The sequence below is a fragment of the Bos grunniens genome, chromosome 15, assembly GCF_055505025.1.
Source record: "Bos grunniens cultivar Pamir isolate PY7600 chromosome 15, Bosgru_T2T1.0, whole genome shotgun sequence".
Lineage (NCBI taxonomy): Eukaryota > Metazoa > Chordata > Mammalia > Artiodactyla > Bovidae > Bos > Bos grunniens.
The window spans coordinates 61,876,708-61,891,401 of NC_141179.1; the positions used below are offsets into that span (position 1 = coordinate 61,876,708).

Here is a 14,694-nt window from a genome sequence, read left to right on the forward strand (position 1 = left end):
TGCTCTAACCAGCATTAGTTCCGTTTTACAGATGTGGGCACTGAAGCCCACACTGCTTGAGTCTCAGTCCAATATGATTTTCTCCATGGATCCTGAAATAATGAATTTCCTCCATATTTGTGTTTCTATCTGAGAGAATAAGTCATCCTAGGTCATGTTTCTCTACAGAGCCTCAATCAGTGGAACTATTCCAAAAATATGTTTGTGGATCTGGATTGTATTTATTTCATGCTTCTTCATGACTTCAGTACCACATGGTTTTATCATGAGATTTGTTTTAGAAAAGAAAACAGTCAAAATCCAAATCTTTAATCCATGGGTCTGTAATTGTCTCTGAGACAGACAGCCTGATGCACAGACTCAGGTAAACATGTTTCACTGACCAACTATGAAACCCAGGTCATCCTGGGTGGCTTCTTTCAGCCTTGACTTTCTTATATGCAAAATGGGAATACCACCTACTTCTGAGGGTTATAGTATGAATTAAATAGAACAATGTATTAAGGCAGTTACCACTTTACTGGGTACACAATAAGCACCCAAAAGATGGTAGCCATTTTATCATCATTGTTATTATTATTATCTCTGAGGATGTTGTCTTGTTCTGTCTGGTTTGCTCATTCTAACTCGTTTCCTTGGTCTAACTTAGGCTGTCTGTGCTGAAGTCCAGAAGATCTAAGATGCCTTGAAGGAGGAGGGCAAGGGGTCCCCAAAAGAAGTGTTTAACCAAGGAAAATAAGACAACAAATTGAGGAAAAGGCCATCAAATGGAAAATAATCAAAGTAATGAGGGTTAGTTTCATACTCTAGGCTATGACAAATTTTGTATCAAGGCCAATACAAATCATCAGTGGGCAATACTTTGAACTACTTTCCCCTATAATAAATTTATGAGATTATAATTTCTATTTGCTGAATTGTCCCAGACTCAGGGAGTCTGCTTGCCTGGAACACAGCATGAATTCAATAAATATTTTAATTAGTGTATGAATAAAAGAATGACCATGCCAAATAAGCAAGTACATTTCAAAACTCAAGACAGTTGTATTTGTCATTCTATTTATAAGGTTAAGTGAGTTTTAGAATATTTCTGTCTTAACTAGAGGTACCAGTCCAAACTTTTGGTTGGAGATAATGTATAATTTTGTATAATCAAAATATAAGAATTCAAATACATTTGGGGAAATTTATATATATTTTCACTTATTCGTGACTCCTGATAGCTTGAAGCAGCTATTATGTCAAGACAAATTATTAGCTTTCACAATTGTATAATAAGCAGAGCTATAATTCATGTTCATTTGGAAGTGTTCTCCCCTAGTTATTATGAGATTTAACATACATTTATAGCCAGCTAATCTATTATGATTGTTAGTTTCCTTTGAAAAAAATGACTATTTGTTAAGTAACCAATCAGTAAACATCTCCAGTTAGCCATCTTGGTGACCTAAACCGAATGTGCAATTATTTCAGCCTGTAAGCTGATGGATCATTCATATAGGATCATTTGGATCAACTTTCCAGCAGACAGTCCAATACTTTTGCAGACAAGTATAAAGTTGCTATGAAAATGAAAGTGAAAAGTCGCTCGCTTGTGTCCAACTCTTTGCGAACCCATGGACTACACAGTCCATGGAATTCTCCAGACCACAATACTGGAGTGGATAGCCTTTCCCTTCTCCAGGGGATCTGCTCAACCCAGGGATCAAACCCAGGTCTCCTGCACTGCAGGCGATTCTTTACCAGCTGAGCCACCATGGAAGCCCCAAGATTGCTGTAGTACTATGTATATAATATGAACTCTTCACAGCAACCAGAGAAGACATGTAGGCTGGTAAGCCTCAAGTTCCCCTGTGGCCAGAGTGAGAAAGTCAAGGTGAAAACTCACTGATGAGTTTTATTCCTTGGGCACCTCAGGGGCTTCACTAGGAAGGTATGAGGGGTATGTGTGAAGATCATTTCTGTAATCTGAAAACAGAACTCCTTCCTTATATACCCATGAACTGGCTCCAAAAACCACCCCTAAAGAAAGTTTCAGAACCATACTCAGCAATGTAAGTACTGCAGAAATAGATGAAAATGAATACACATACACAAGTATATATGTATGTATGCATTTTATTATTTTATTTATTCTGGCAAATTTACGAAAAAGAAAACCCTGAATCAGTAGTTTACAGAATACTTGAAGCCCAATAGTCTCTCTCTGGCTAGATTTTGGAGTAATTCTTTGTCCCCCTCTTTCCTCCAAAGCTGGAGTTAAGCTATTTCCAGGTAAGAGTTGTCTTGGTTTTAAGAATTTTGTGAATTGCTTTTCCCTCTTTTTCCTCTTTCTTTTGTTTCTGTCCTTATTTCTTCCAACCCTCCTTGTTTCCTTTCTTTTTCTTTTTTTTCCTAGCTGGGAACACACCAAAATTTGAAGAGAAAAAAACTTAAAGTGTAAAAATGCTTTACGGTCACAACCAATTCTTTTCAAAATGGTTAGCCAACCTAGTCCTCCTCATTTGGACAATTACGGCCAAAAGAAGGATCTAGTTTCAAAGCGCAGCTGCTCATTTGAAGTGGGATAGGCATGTTTAATTTTTTCAATGAGAAAATGGTGATGAATGGAAGAGAAAATAATGATGTCTTTAAAGCTAGACTAAAAACATATATATTTTTTAACTCAAGAAGGTCATCAATTTGGAAATATTATCCAGAGAATTATCAAATCACAGAAAGGAGCTTTCAGGAAATCTTAAGTGACTACAAATGGAAAGTATGCCTTGGAGACCAGTTTAAATAGAAGTCACAGTAGTCACATATACTCTCAGCCCTACAATATTCAGCTGCAGAGGAATCCTAGGGAGGCCACTGGGATCCCAATGTTTACAATTATCTTCTTTGTAAAGCACACAGCATTAGTAACAAAGGTCTCTATGTTTTTTATTAATAAAAGTTTATCACAGATTATGATACTTAAATTCTTACTCCTTCAGAATGTTGTTTTGCTGACTAAATCATCTTTAAATCTACACCCAATACAGATCACACAAGCATGTTCCCGTTGTGAGAATTCATTTAGTCAAACACAGTTAACTTGGATTCTTCTCCGTATGTGTGTTATGCTTCAATTAAAAATTTACTAATTAAAAAGAAGTTATACTCAATCCTCTCCTTCCACATGAAATGTTTTTCCTAAGTACATTAAAAAAATAATGAGAATACAAAACTGCACATCTCCTACAAGGTCTTACTGTTAAAAAAAAAAAAAACTGTCAGCTATGTTAGAATGTTAGTTTTTCTTTTGGATTTAGTGTTCTTAAGTCATCTCTTTGGATAGGAAAAACATACCCTCTGATATTTACATGTCCTATTCATCACGTTTAATTCTTGCCATTTTTTCCTGCTAATAGCGATCCAAGTAACTGAAGGTCATCATTGGTCATTCAGCACTTTCATTTTGTTGGTCTATCACTATAACTGGTATCCTTTCTCGTTTTGAAAGCAGTTTTCACATTTAGCAAAGGGCACACCCAGCACTATAGCTGCTTACTGCCTTGTGGGGTTTTATCAATAATGCAGTTAACAAACAGAGGCTTTGTGGATAACCACACCATGTCCCAGGTTTTCTAAGCATGTATAGCCTTCCCTTGATTTCCACCTTAAAAATTTATGAATTAAGAAAACCTCTGTGGAAGGGGGAGGTGATCTGTAAAACAGGGCATTTTCATTTGTCACTGAACTTACTGACTTTTGAAGTCAGTGATTATTACTGTTGTGTTAAATCCTTTATTTTCAAGGAAATAAGCAGGAGAATCTCAAAATGACTGTTAAGTTATCTGCCTTCCAGATATCCTGAGCCAATTAAGATTCGTACTTTATAACAGTCATTAAAAAATGGTGACTAACTGAAGCTTTTGTTTTTATTTTATGCAAACTGTTTTCTGTCGCCAACTGCCTAAAAAGCTTTAGATTGCATTATACATCCAACCCACAGTGACTTGTGTTCTCTTAGTAAGCAAAAGTTGTCTCAAATGACAGAAAGTGATTAGCCATCACTTGCTGCATGACGTGAATGGTCTTAAAACTCCCATTTACCCCCTACTGAACCAATATCTTAAGCTCATTCTAGGGAAGGAGAATGAGCATTTCTCCCACAACTAACCTAAGTGAAAATATGAGCCCTAACTCTGTAGAATGCAACAAATTTGGTCACAAAGGAAAATGAAAGCAAGCACCCTAATACCAACTCAAGACACTTCAGCTGGAGAAAAACAGCCTGCATCCCATAACATTTTATGATACCAAATGAGATGCAGGCAATGTAATTTCACTTATGTGATTCACTTACAAGCAATGCAAATGCAATCTTGCTGATTACATTTGAAACAAAAGACTGAATCTGCTTATTTATAGAGCAGAGCCATAGTCATGCAAAAATCATGCCACCCAGCACCCAGGGTGGAACCAAAAGAAAACAATCTGGCTGAAGACCTTTTCATCTCCATAGAAAGAAAAATGATGTTAACCATGAACTCAGGGTTGACCCAATATGCTTAATAATGTGGCATCTTGGTGCCCTCAATTGAAAACAAGGTCAATTGTTAGCTGAGGTGTTCATCTCAACATGCAAACAATGTCCAACATTTTGGTTTTTAGATGGTCATAAGAAATGTTCTGAAAATGCTTTCATCTGTGTGTAATTTTAAACCTTCATTTATCCATGGCTGTGTGTGCATATACTTACACACACATTTGTACAAAGACAATGGAGAGATGTGATGTATAATTTCGACAGGCAGCTATAGACTGCTATAACTAATCCATTCACTAGCTGGACCCCTCACAATGCGTATTTTATGAGCTTCTTGGTCTAGTAAGTTGAGGTCTTGAACATTCGGGAACTACTAATTTTAACCACCCCAAAATAGAGCTTTTATTAGATAATTTTCCTATTACGAAGTTCAAAAGTTAGAACTGAATGCAAAAGCTGCTGCCAAATGCCATCTCTGAACCTCCCAAAAAAGCAACAGAGCTGGAAGAATTCTACTTTTCTGTGCTGCTCTGATTTTAAAGATCAAACAGGTACTTCGGGCTCAGCACCAGCAACTGAGCCAAGGCCCAGCTGCCAGCCACAGCATCCGCATCCGAGGCATTTGGCTAGAGTCTGGCTGATAGCTAAATCTGTGGCACCCTAGGAAGAGAGGAGCATCGCCAAAGCAGACCTGGGCCTGGCTGCAGCTGAAACACTTAGAAGTTTAATAGGATACCTCACACCTGCCACAGAGCTTTTTTCCAAGAGGGAAATTGCATATGGCTGGAAACACTCCTTGCAGAGTGACTTGTGGCTACAGGGTTTCTCAATCTTAATGAAGAAGACACACTTCAACGGTCTACTCAGTGAGGCCAAAACACTGTTTACAGCTCACAGAAGCAATTTTCTGGGTAGTAATACCACTTCTTTTTGGTCAGAGAGATTATTTCCAAATAGCAACCTTTGAGAAGTTCTCAAAAATGGAGGTGTCTTTGAAGTTAGCCTTCACATTCAACACGTCGGGTCCCAAAACTGTACTCAAATGAAACAGGAAAATGTATTGTGTTGAAGCATCCAACCTTCTGTCTTCATGTCCGCAAGTGGAAAAGACCTAGAAGCGTATAGTTTTGCTCATTTCCACACAGCACAAGCAGTGGGCCAGAAACCATTTCACTTGTTTGGAATGTGAGCCACTACCCAAGCACACGGCATATGGCCGCACACTTCTCCATTCCCACATCCCAGCAAAAATGCAACTGCTGTCCAATACACATAGTCTCTGAGTAGGAAATGGCCGTGGTTTCTGGAGCTCTGAGGTCCAGAAAAATGCTGCCAGATTTTAGAGGAACCCAGGGGCACATGGGTGGTAAGAACAGGAGATATTATGAAATGAAAGCAAAATGTGATCCTCTAGGGCAGAAAACAGCTGCTCCTGTTTCATTTAAACTTTTTTCCATCACGGGATGCCTCCTACAGGGAGCCTTCCTTCTTTCACGTTTGGGAAAAGGATCAGACCTGAAGACATTTTGGACTCACCTGGGATATGCCTACAGTGGAAAATCAGGAAATAAAATTGAAAAGCAAATATAATGGAGTTTACAGTAAGGACAGATGACATAATAAATACATATTGAAGACTGTTTACTGATTGGTCAAAGATGTACTTAATTACTGAGCCCACGAGTGCTACAGAGGATTCAAGATCAGCCAGCATCAGCCCTACCCTTATAAAACTTCCAGTCTAGGAAGTGCAGTGCTGGTTATCTGTGACTCCCCATTACACTTGCAAATGGAAATTCCCAAATGAAGGTAGCTGGTGCTGGACCATTTGTGGATGTAAGTCACATGACACTGTATAAGGCTGATCTTTTGATCTTTGTGTCCCACGCTGCCTTTTTTTTTTTTAGGTTTTTTTTTTTTGGATGTGGTCCACTTTTCAAGTCTTTACTGATGTTTTACAATATGGCTTCTGTTCTATGTTTAGTTTTTGGCCCCAGGGCAAGTGGGATCTTAGCTCTCTGACCAGGGATCCAACACACACTCCCTACATTAGAAGGTGAAGTCTTAACCACTGGACTACCAGGGAAGTCCCTGTCCTAGGCTTCTTATTCTGAGAAACCACTGGGGAAAGGAGACCGTTACACTCTCTTCTACTTTGAGAGTAAAATGCTTCTCTCTGGTTATATCTTAAGCTCCCCCCAAGATACCATGAATCTCTCCCTTGCATTATGTGAACCAGAAAGACACACATCTACTCAGTATTTTGTATTTCTAATGGCTTCTCCCAGTTGACACCATTGAATGAAATGACAATCATCTCCTGCCTTCACCTGCCCTCAGCCCTAATGTGTGCATGTCCACTTGAGCACAGACGTGCTTATGAACTCAGTCTCTGGGTGTGCTGTGCCTCGTGTCTCATCCCCACCTGCACCAGAAGGCCTTCTACCTCCGATACTAGTGACGACAACACGAACATGAAGCAACGCTTTGATAGGACTGTGTCCCAGGCAGTGTTCTAGGTATTATACAGAAATCCACAGATTCAACCCTCATGACAGGTCTACGAGGTAGGTACTAAATTTTTCCCTCATCTATAAACAAGAACATGAAGGGGGGAGGTAAGTACCTTGCCCTAAATCATACAGTTAATAAAAGACAAAGACACACGCTGGTCATCCGGTTCTAGACTCCACGTTCTTAAACACTATTTATCCCTACCTTCTTGTCCAGTGAAGCTCGGGAATACATTCTAGACCCTTGGGCATTTATTCCAAAACTCCTTTCCAAAAGCTTTGTTTGTTAAACTCAACTCCATTCTCTTAATTTTCCGAGCATTCACAGTTATTTCTAAAAATCTACCCGAGAGCCCAAAAGAAGAAGGAGAAATGTAGAAACAAAGGCACCCAATTCTATGAGCACTGAATGCATTCATCGCCCCCTAATCTGACTCCAGATGTGAACAAGCAAAATACATAAATCTGAGTAGACTGGTAGTTCATATAAACAATTCAGAGTCTTATCATGCCTCTCCGAACTGACTCCAATTCATCAAAAATGTAGGAGCAGGTTATATACGGCACCCTCCATTAACTGAAACACACCCATAAATTTCCAAAAGGTAGAACTCAGCACCAAAAAATATCTATGTACGGGTGGAGGAATCCCCACATCTATTCGGAGCTCCATGCGGTTTGTGTCTCCTCCGTGCAGTCTGGCATCATGCATAATGCAACACCGCAACTGCTAACAGCAGGCGCGCACCAGATAATTTACACTTGTTTTTATGGACACGAGGAACTGATCTTTGAAGCCGTCCCTAATGAGATTCCGCTTGGCCCTAACAGCATCCTGAGAGAGTGTTCCGGTTTTCTACTTGGCATCCGGTGCATATTTATAATGCAGAATACAAGCTCATTTAAATTGCACATGTGGATTTTGGTGTCTTCCCTAGGTTAAAGAGAGTTTTTCATATAATGAGGAAGACCGACTCCTCAGTTACTAACCTCTACTTTCCCCAAACAGTGTCACTGCTAATCGCTCCAGGTACTTATCAAAGAGGCAGGTCCATCCAGGGTTTCGACCTGCAGGGCCAAAAGCTGCGTCAACTCCAGCCCAGCTCAGTAGTCTAGCCCCAAAACTCAATTAGGTCCTCAGCCAAAGGAGATCGCCAGAAAGCCTAATTATACAGCACCTTTCTCAGTAGACATAGTAAGAAGACAGTCAGGGAGAAAACCTAAAGCCCCAAATTAACCTAAATTAACAACTTCCTGCCCCAAAGTGCTTGCCATGCAAATCTCTCTTATTATCTTCCCTCTTTTACCTACTCCCCCTTGCAAGCCCCTTGCAAAACGCTTCCTTAAGCTTCGAACTCTTTAGTAGCATTTATTTTTTGTCACTTAATTTTTAAGAGGTTTGTAGCTAAATCACCAGTAATTAGAAATCCATCAAATACTTATTTTAAATTTTGTTTTACCTTTAAAGGAAAAATTTTAAAACACTTTCAATCAGTACCTAACACCAACGTTACTATAATGTTGTTACCTGTATTAAATCCAAATTACAGGTTTCTGTGAAAATAGTCATGTGGTAAGATATAGAAGAGCTTACTATTAAAAAAAATAACTGAAGTTGTTAAGAAAACAAAGATGCAGAATAAAATTGGTTCACTTTATGCAAAATGTGTGATTCCCATGATAAAGACGACCCATTTTCACGGTCTTCATTTCAGATAAACTCCACATTATTAGGGACAGCTGTCAGTCAGAGTCCTGGTATGTGCATATGCGCGTGCGTGCTCAGTCGTGTCGGACTCTGCGACCCCGTGGACTGCAGCTTGCCAGGCTCCTCTGTCCACGGGATTCTCCAGGCAAGAAAACTGGAGTGGATTGCCATTTCCTCCTCCAGGGAAACTTCCCGGCCTGGGGATCAAACCCATGTCTCTTGTGTCTCCTGCATTTGCAGACGAATTCTTTACCACTGAGCCAATTCCATGCTTCCACTCAACAATAGTTGATGCCAAACAAGATCAATAAATAAACACTTTACAAGGAGTTAAGACAGCATACTTTCTAACGCCTCTCTTTTTAAGGTTGGAAACGACACAGGAAACCCAAAACTTTAGGGTCAAGATGAAAGTGAAACTGGTATTTTTCCTATGTTAGAAATGAGAGTCTACTACTGTCAAAGTAAGAGTCAACTGGAGGCAGGACAGATGATAGCATTAGTGTAGGAGTATCAGAAATACTCACTCTGAGCTTCATCCAGCTCCATCCTGAAAAAAACACGGGAGACTCATGTTACCCTTTTTAAAGGCATGCATAGCATCAAGTCTATATACATGCTCTCAAAATGAATGAATGATTCCAAGGGAGTACACACTTCCTGGGGAAGCACACAGTAAGAGAATACGGAATTCTTACAAATTCAACAGTCACTCATTCCTTCAACAGGTATTTGAAGAGTGTCTAGAACGTGCTAGCACGTGACAGGTGCTGCAGGTACAGAAAGGCAGCAAAGTAAAATGCAAAGAGTCCCACAGTCTTCAGAGAACTTAAAGCCTAGTTGCAAGACAGACACTTCACAAACAGTCAGAAAAAAATATGTATAAAAAGTGTGACCAAAAAAAAGCATTGCTCATAGGAGGTGCTCTGAGTCCATACATACAAAGAATTCACGGAGTCCAGAGAAAGGGATAGGGGCTCCCCTGAAGCAGTGACAAACGTGGAGGCAGGAAAAGAAGGCATATTTAGGGAGGAGGACCGTCAGCATCAGTCTGAGCCTCAAAGTTGGGGGCCTGCTGCTCTTCCACACCTCTCAGTACTTCTCCACTTGGAAAAATAAAAAATTCAGGAGGCATGCCTAGGAAGCTGGATTTACAATGTATCTTCTCTTCAACGTCAGCCCAGAATCCAGACGGAACTGAAGACCTTGGGAAAAACTGGTGGACAGATCACCGAAGCTGGCACTAAGTGCTGCCAAATGTCTGGCTGGCACAAATACACGGGCTAAATTGGCCATAAAAACCTCACTGTAGTCTTGCTCCTCTCAAAGGAAATCATTTTGCCATCCACAGTGAGGCTTACCCAGAGGCCAGTCTTGGGGGGAGGCCTTGAATTTTGAGCTTAACTCAATTGCACGGTTTAGGGCAAGAGTTTCATGTTTCAGATGTGCAGTCAGGTAATCCGATCCCATCAGAGTTTTAATGGCTTCTAAAGAATCCAAAGTGTTAAATCCTTTTCCCAGCCTCCCCCAGAGCAGTCTGATGGTGCTTTTTTTTTAAACCTCTGTTCCTCTCCATCCAGTCTTTTACTCTCATACCCAAACAGTTCCTAAATCTGAAACACCAAGTTAATATTCATTTCTTCTGATTGTAATCAGTGTTCTAAAACAGCACCTACCATACATACTCCCTTTAAAAAACACTGAGAGAAAATAAAACAAATAAAGGAAGTGGAATATGTAGAAAGGGGGTTTTATTTCAGGGGCAACACCATTATCAGGAGACCTTCCTTCTAAGCCTGGGAAGAACATTTTCTGGTTCTGCAGAAACCAAAGGCAGCAGATCCAAGCCAATTCCTCACCTCCAGGAAAACGCACATCACCAAGAGCTACACTGTCCAAAGCAGCAGACCGGAGCTGCGATCAGTGTTCATTAAGTCTGTGCCCCTGGCTATCAGCAGGTTAACAAAGACTCAATCCCTCCCTCCCCTTGTGGGAATCCCTTGGGAGACAGCGCTACCCTAAATACTTGAAAAGTACTGAGACAAATAAAACTTCTCAACAAGAACAGAAGACACACCCAGCTTCACAGCAACCAAAAAACTGATGGTGAAGGATGAGCCACGTGGCACCATTAAAACCCTGCTGAAGTTCAAGTGTTGACACTGTGGGTACGATCCTGGTAAACAACGGTATTAATAACAATATTTACCAGGCACGGAGCATTGGGACACGGTGCTAAGTGCCTTATTCTGTACTAAGCATCATCTAATATAACCTCCACCATTACGTATGGGCGCATATATTATGATCTGTGACCACAGTAAAGATGAGATTCTAGGAGCAGAGTCTGTAAGTGAACACACAGAAGGGGCACCTGGGTAGACAGCCAGGATTATGGACATACTTCCGGGGAACTTCTTAAATGATAGCAGTTTTTATATCTTTGACTGTGCCTAGATTTCTGCTTAGCAACAACCACTCCACTCCCATACTCTCCTCTCCAAAATACACTCATGCATTCTTTGGTCTCCTGTTCTGCTGACTGCTTTGTTAAGTCCAGCGGTGATTCCAGCAGCCCGTGGTAGAGCACCTCTCAAAGCAGTGCTGTTTGTTTATAAGGTGACACAGCCCTCCCTGCAGAGTGTGGGGCGTGACTAAAATCTCCTAATGGTCAGAAAGCTCATTTTAGTTCTACACTTGACAAAATAAACACCTCATAAAGGCAGGTAAGCAGAAGCTACTTTCCACTTTGGACTGCTCTGTCTTAATAACCTTTGAAAGCAAGAAATCCACTGTGGGGAACAGGCTCTCGCACACAACGCAACACACAATTATGCACCAAGAGACTGCAATAAAAGCACAACTCCCAATGTAAAGTTTGTTTTTTTTCCTCAAAAGGGGGTACCTCTCACCAATACAGGCCATTCCTAAATTGCAAAGGTTCCTTTGCTGCAAATCCTGGCCACATTAGCAAGAACAAACCCAGCTGGTCTGAAAAACCTGGGCATTTGAATTCCCTGAAACCAGTTCCCAAGAGAGCTGATTTTTTCCCCCTTCTTTTGTCCACAGAAAATGAAGCTCCACTTACATGTTGGGAGGAAATATTTCAAAACATTCCTTTTTTTCTCAAAGTGCAGAATTTATGGTAACAGATAATTAACAACAAATGACAAACAATGTGAGCAGTAAAGGTCCCAGTTTGGTTGCCAAGATGATGGTATCGAATTCCAAGATAAACAGTGGAGCGTGCCGGCTGCCATTAATGTGGCGGAGGGGTCGAGATGGAGAGATGCAAAACAGGCCAGCCATCCAGCACCGAGGGGCAGGGACACGGGGCCAACCACCTCCCACGCGGTTGCTATTTCCCTTCTGAATTCTCAAGGGCGTCAGCCAACGAGGGGGTGGTACTAGACTCACTCTTCTGTAAGGAAAAGGACACCTACCTGTGCTTTTCTATTTCACATGGAGGGGGAAGAGAGTCTTCTTTGAACTGCACTATGGAAGAATTAGGAATTAATATCCTTCAGGAGTTAATACCTCCTTCCTAGTCTGTCAGTTCTTCCCAAAGACATCCCCCCTCCTCATTCTTCTTTACTCTAAGCTGGTGGAGACAAAATAGGTTTCAGGGCATCCAGCTGTGCCCAAAATGTGAGGGTCAGGAACAAAGTGAAGACAAGTTAACTGTGAAAGTCAGAATCAAGCACAACACACGGTAAGTCTCCTAGAGACTAACAGAGGGCAGACCTTGGGCAGCTGACATTTCAGATATTTTTACATTTCTCAAAAACCAGTTCATGGTTCACTATTTCTCAAATGGATTTTTCTTTTTTAACATTGAAACACAAACCTAAACTTCTGAGTTACTCAAAAAAGTCTAACAAATTGTTCTGTCTCAGGGATCAACACAGGTCAGTGTATCAAAAATTTCGATTCTGATCCTTTCAAATGCTGGATTCATTGGTATGTAGAGTTGGCATGCATACCCTAAAAACCCAAGGTGAAATTTGTCTTATCTCCCCGCTGACTGATGTTCAGGGATGTGCTGACATACTCCTGGCATTCAAGTCAAGCCCAAGGCCAGGGACATCATAACTGCAAGAAAGAGTTAGAATCTAATAATATACCTGCCAGGCCCTCCCTCTCCTTTCCTCTCTCTTCTTCACATATACCACTACTTTCCCTCTTCTCCATAAAACATGTTATCTCCTCATTATATTTCCTCCACACCCTAGCAGGACCAATGTACAAAAGTTGGTACTTTTTAAAAAATGGAATATTAAATATAAGGCAAAACCAAGAGCAACGGGTATCTGTGATTATTAAAAAATATCTGTGATTATTAAAAAATGCCTCATACAGTTTGACAGGCTTCTGTGGTTATCTCTGAAGTCTTAAGTGAAGTCTTAAGGCAAAGCAAAATGAAACAAAAGGGGGAAATTTTTCCAAAACTCAGGACCAAAACAGAGCTGGTAGAAGGTCCATGTTATAGCAAAAGGCTAACTCAGGAAATTAGAGAAACATGCTGAGGCTGCTTAGCTGGTGGGAGACTTTACCTTTTTTTTTTTCTTAATTTCAGTTTTAAGTCTTTGGGCAAAACACATTTTAAACTAAGTGTACAATATGTAAACGGTTTGAAACTTGGTCTGTGGCCCAAATACCTAAAACTAAATACCACAAGTAAACCGCTTTTCTTAGCCAATCAGCAGAAATGCCAAAATAGTCCACCGAAAGATGAGAAAAGATATTTTCCTTCCAACTGGAGAATTATCAAATCTTTTAGCTGGAAGGTTTCAGAGACTGTCTATTCAAAGAAATAAATGGATTTGAGTAGAGTTCATGTTATGGTGGTAGGGCACCACAATCTTGTAAGGAAGCCACTGCCGACAAATGAACCTCAAGAAGGGTTTAATTCTCACGTGAAATTTTAAAGCTCAATACTAACAAGTTCTGAAAATTTACCTCTTTGCTCTATTAAATGGTGCTAGTGTTTTTCTGTTTTGTTTTGTTTTTTCAACTAGTGTCAAGAGCTTTGCTATTTAATATAAAAACATGAAAATTTAAACCAACTAGAGTGTATATTCTTGATGTGTGGTAAAGGAAAAAAAAATTAAAAGCCTGCAAGACAACACATTTTCTTATTTGCATACATTTTACCCTTTTACAGGGACAAACTGAAGGAAAAAAAATCTTCAAAGCCAAAGAAAAAGAAAAATATGCAGATCCAAATACTGCAAAGGCCAATAAATTCAACAAAGTTTCCTCTTTGCAAAGTTAGTGTTTCTACACAGACAAAGCCTTTAAGTGTACTTTTTACATTAAAAAAAAAAAAGGCAGACTAACATGGTGGTCTGGAAAATCGTGGCAATTTTGTCCACACTGATATTTAAATAATAGCCTAATTATGCCAGGATAGCTACAGAAACACCCAGTTTCCAGGATGCCAGGTAAGTCTAAAAGGGAAGGAGACATGGGAAGGAGAGAGCGAAGAAAACACTGAAGAAGATGAAAAACAAGCTGATGCACACATTCTGAGACTCGGTGAGTTTTTTCTCCTTTTTGAAACAGTTCAGAACTACCTAGAGCTTGTTATACTAGAGGTGGCAGATTTAATTATTAGCTTTGTTTTCATATCTTAAAATCTACATCTTCACAGGCTCTAAATCTTAGAATTGAAATTAATATGTTTCAAATACAGACTCCCTATTATAGTACTCCTTTCCTGGTTAGCTAGTCTTGTCATTTTTGTCTATTTTTATCAAAACAATGTTTTTTAAAAATTGTACTCAGATCAGGAGATAAATTTAATCCATAAGGAGAGGTGATTAAGAATTGCCCAGTTTCAGGATATGCCAATCCACTGACTGTAGCCACACTTTTCGTATGAATCTTTTCTCTCTCTATAAAAGTAGGTAACTGTTTCAGGATTTGAAATCCAGGCATACCATAGTAGAAAGAAT

At 40.0% G+C, this 14,694-nt stretch overlaps 1 protein-coding gene across 16 annotated transcripts in view; it reads right to left on the reverse strand.

The window, feature by feature from the left end:
- MPPED2 (metallophosphoesterase domain containing 2) overlaps window positions 1–14,694 on the reverse strand; it is a 211,636-nt gene that overhangs the window by 182,011 nt on the left and 14,931 nt on the right. For 7 of the 16 annotated variants that reach the window (XM_086338613.1, XM_086338616.1, XM_086338623.1 and 4 more), the window contains exon 3: window positions 9,265–9,287. The exons of the other annotated variants lie outside the window; for them this stretch is intronic. In XM_086338613.1, coding sequence (XP_086194739.1) covers window positions 9,265–9,287 — 23 coding nt within the window. The remainder of the gene's footprint in view (window positions 1–9,264; window positions 9,288–14,694) is intronic. 16 annotated transcript variants of the gene reach the window in all.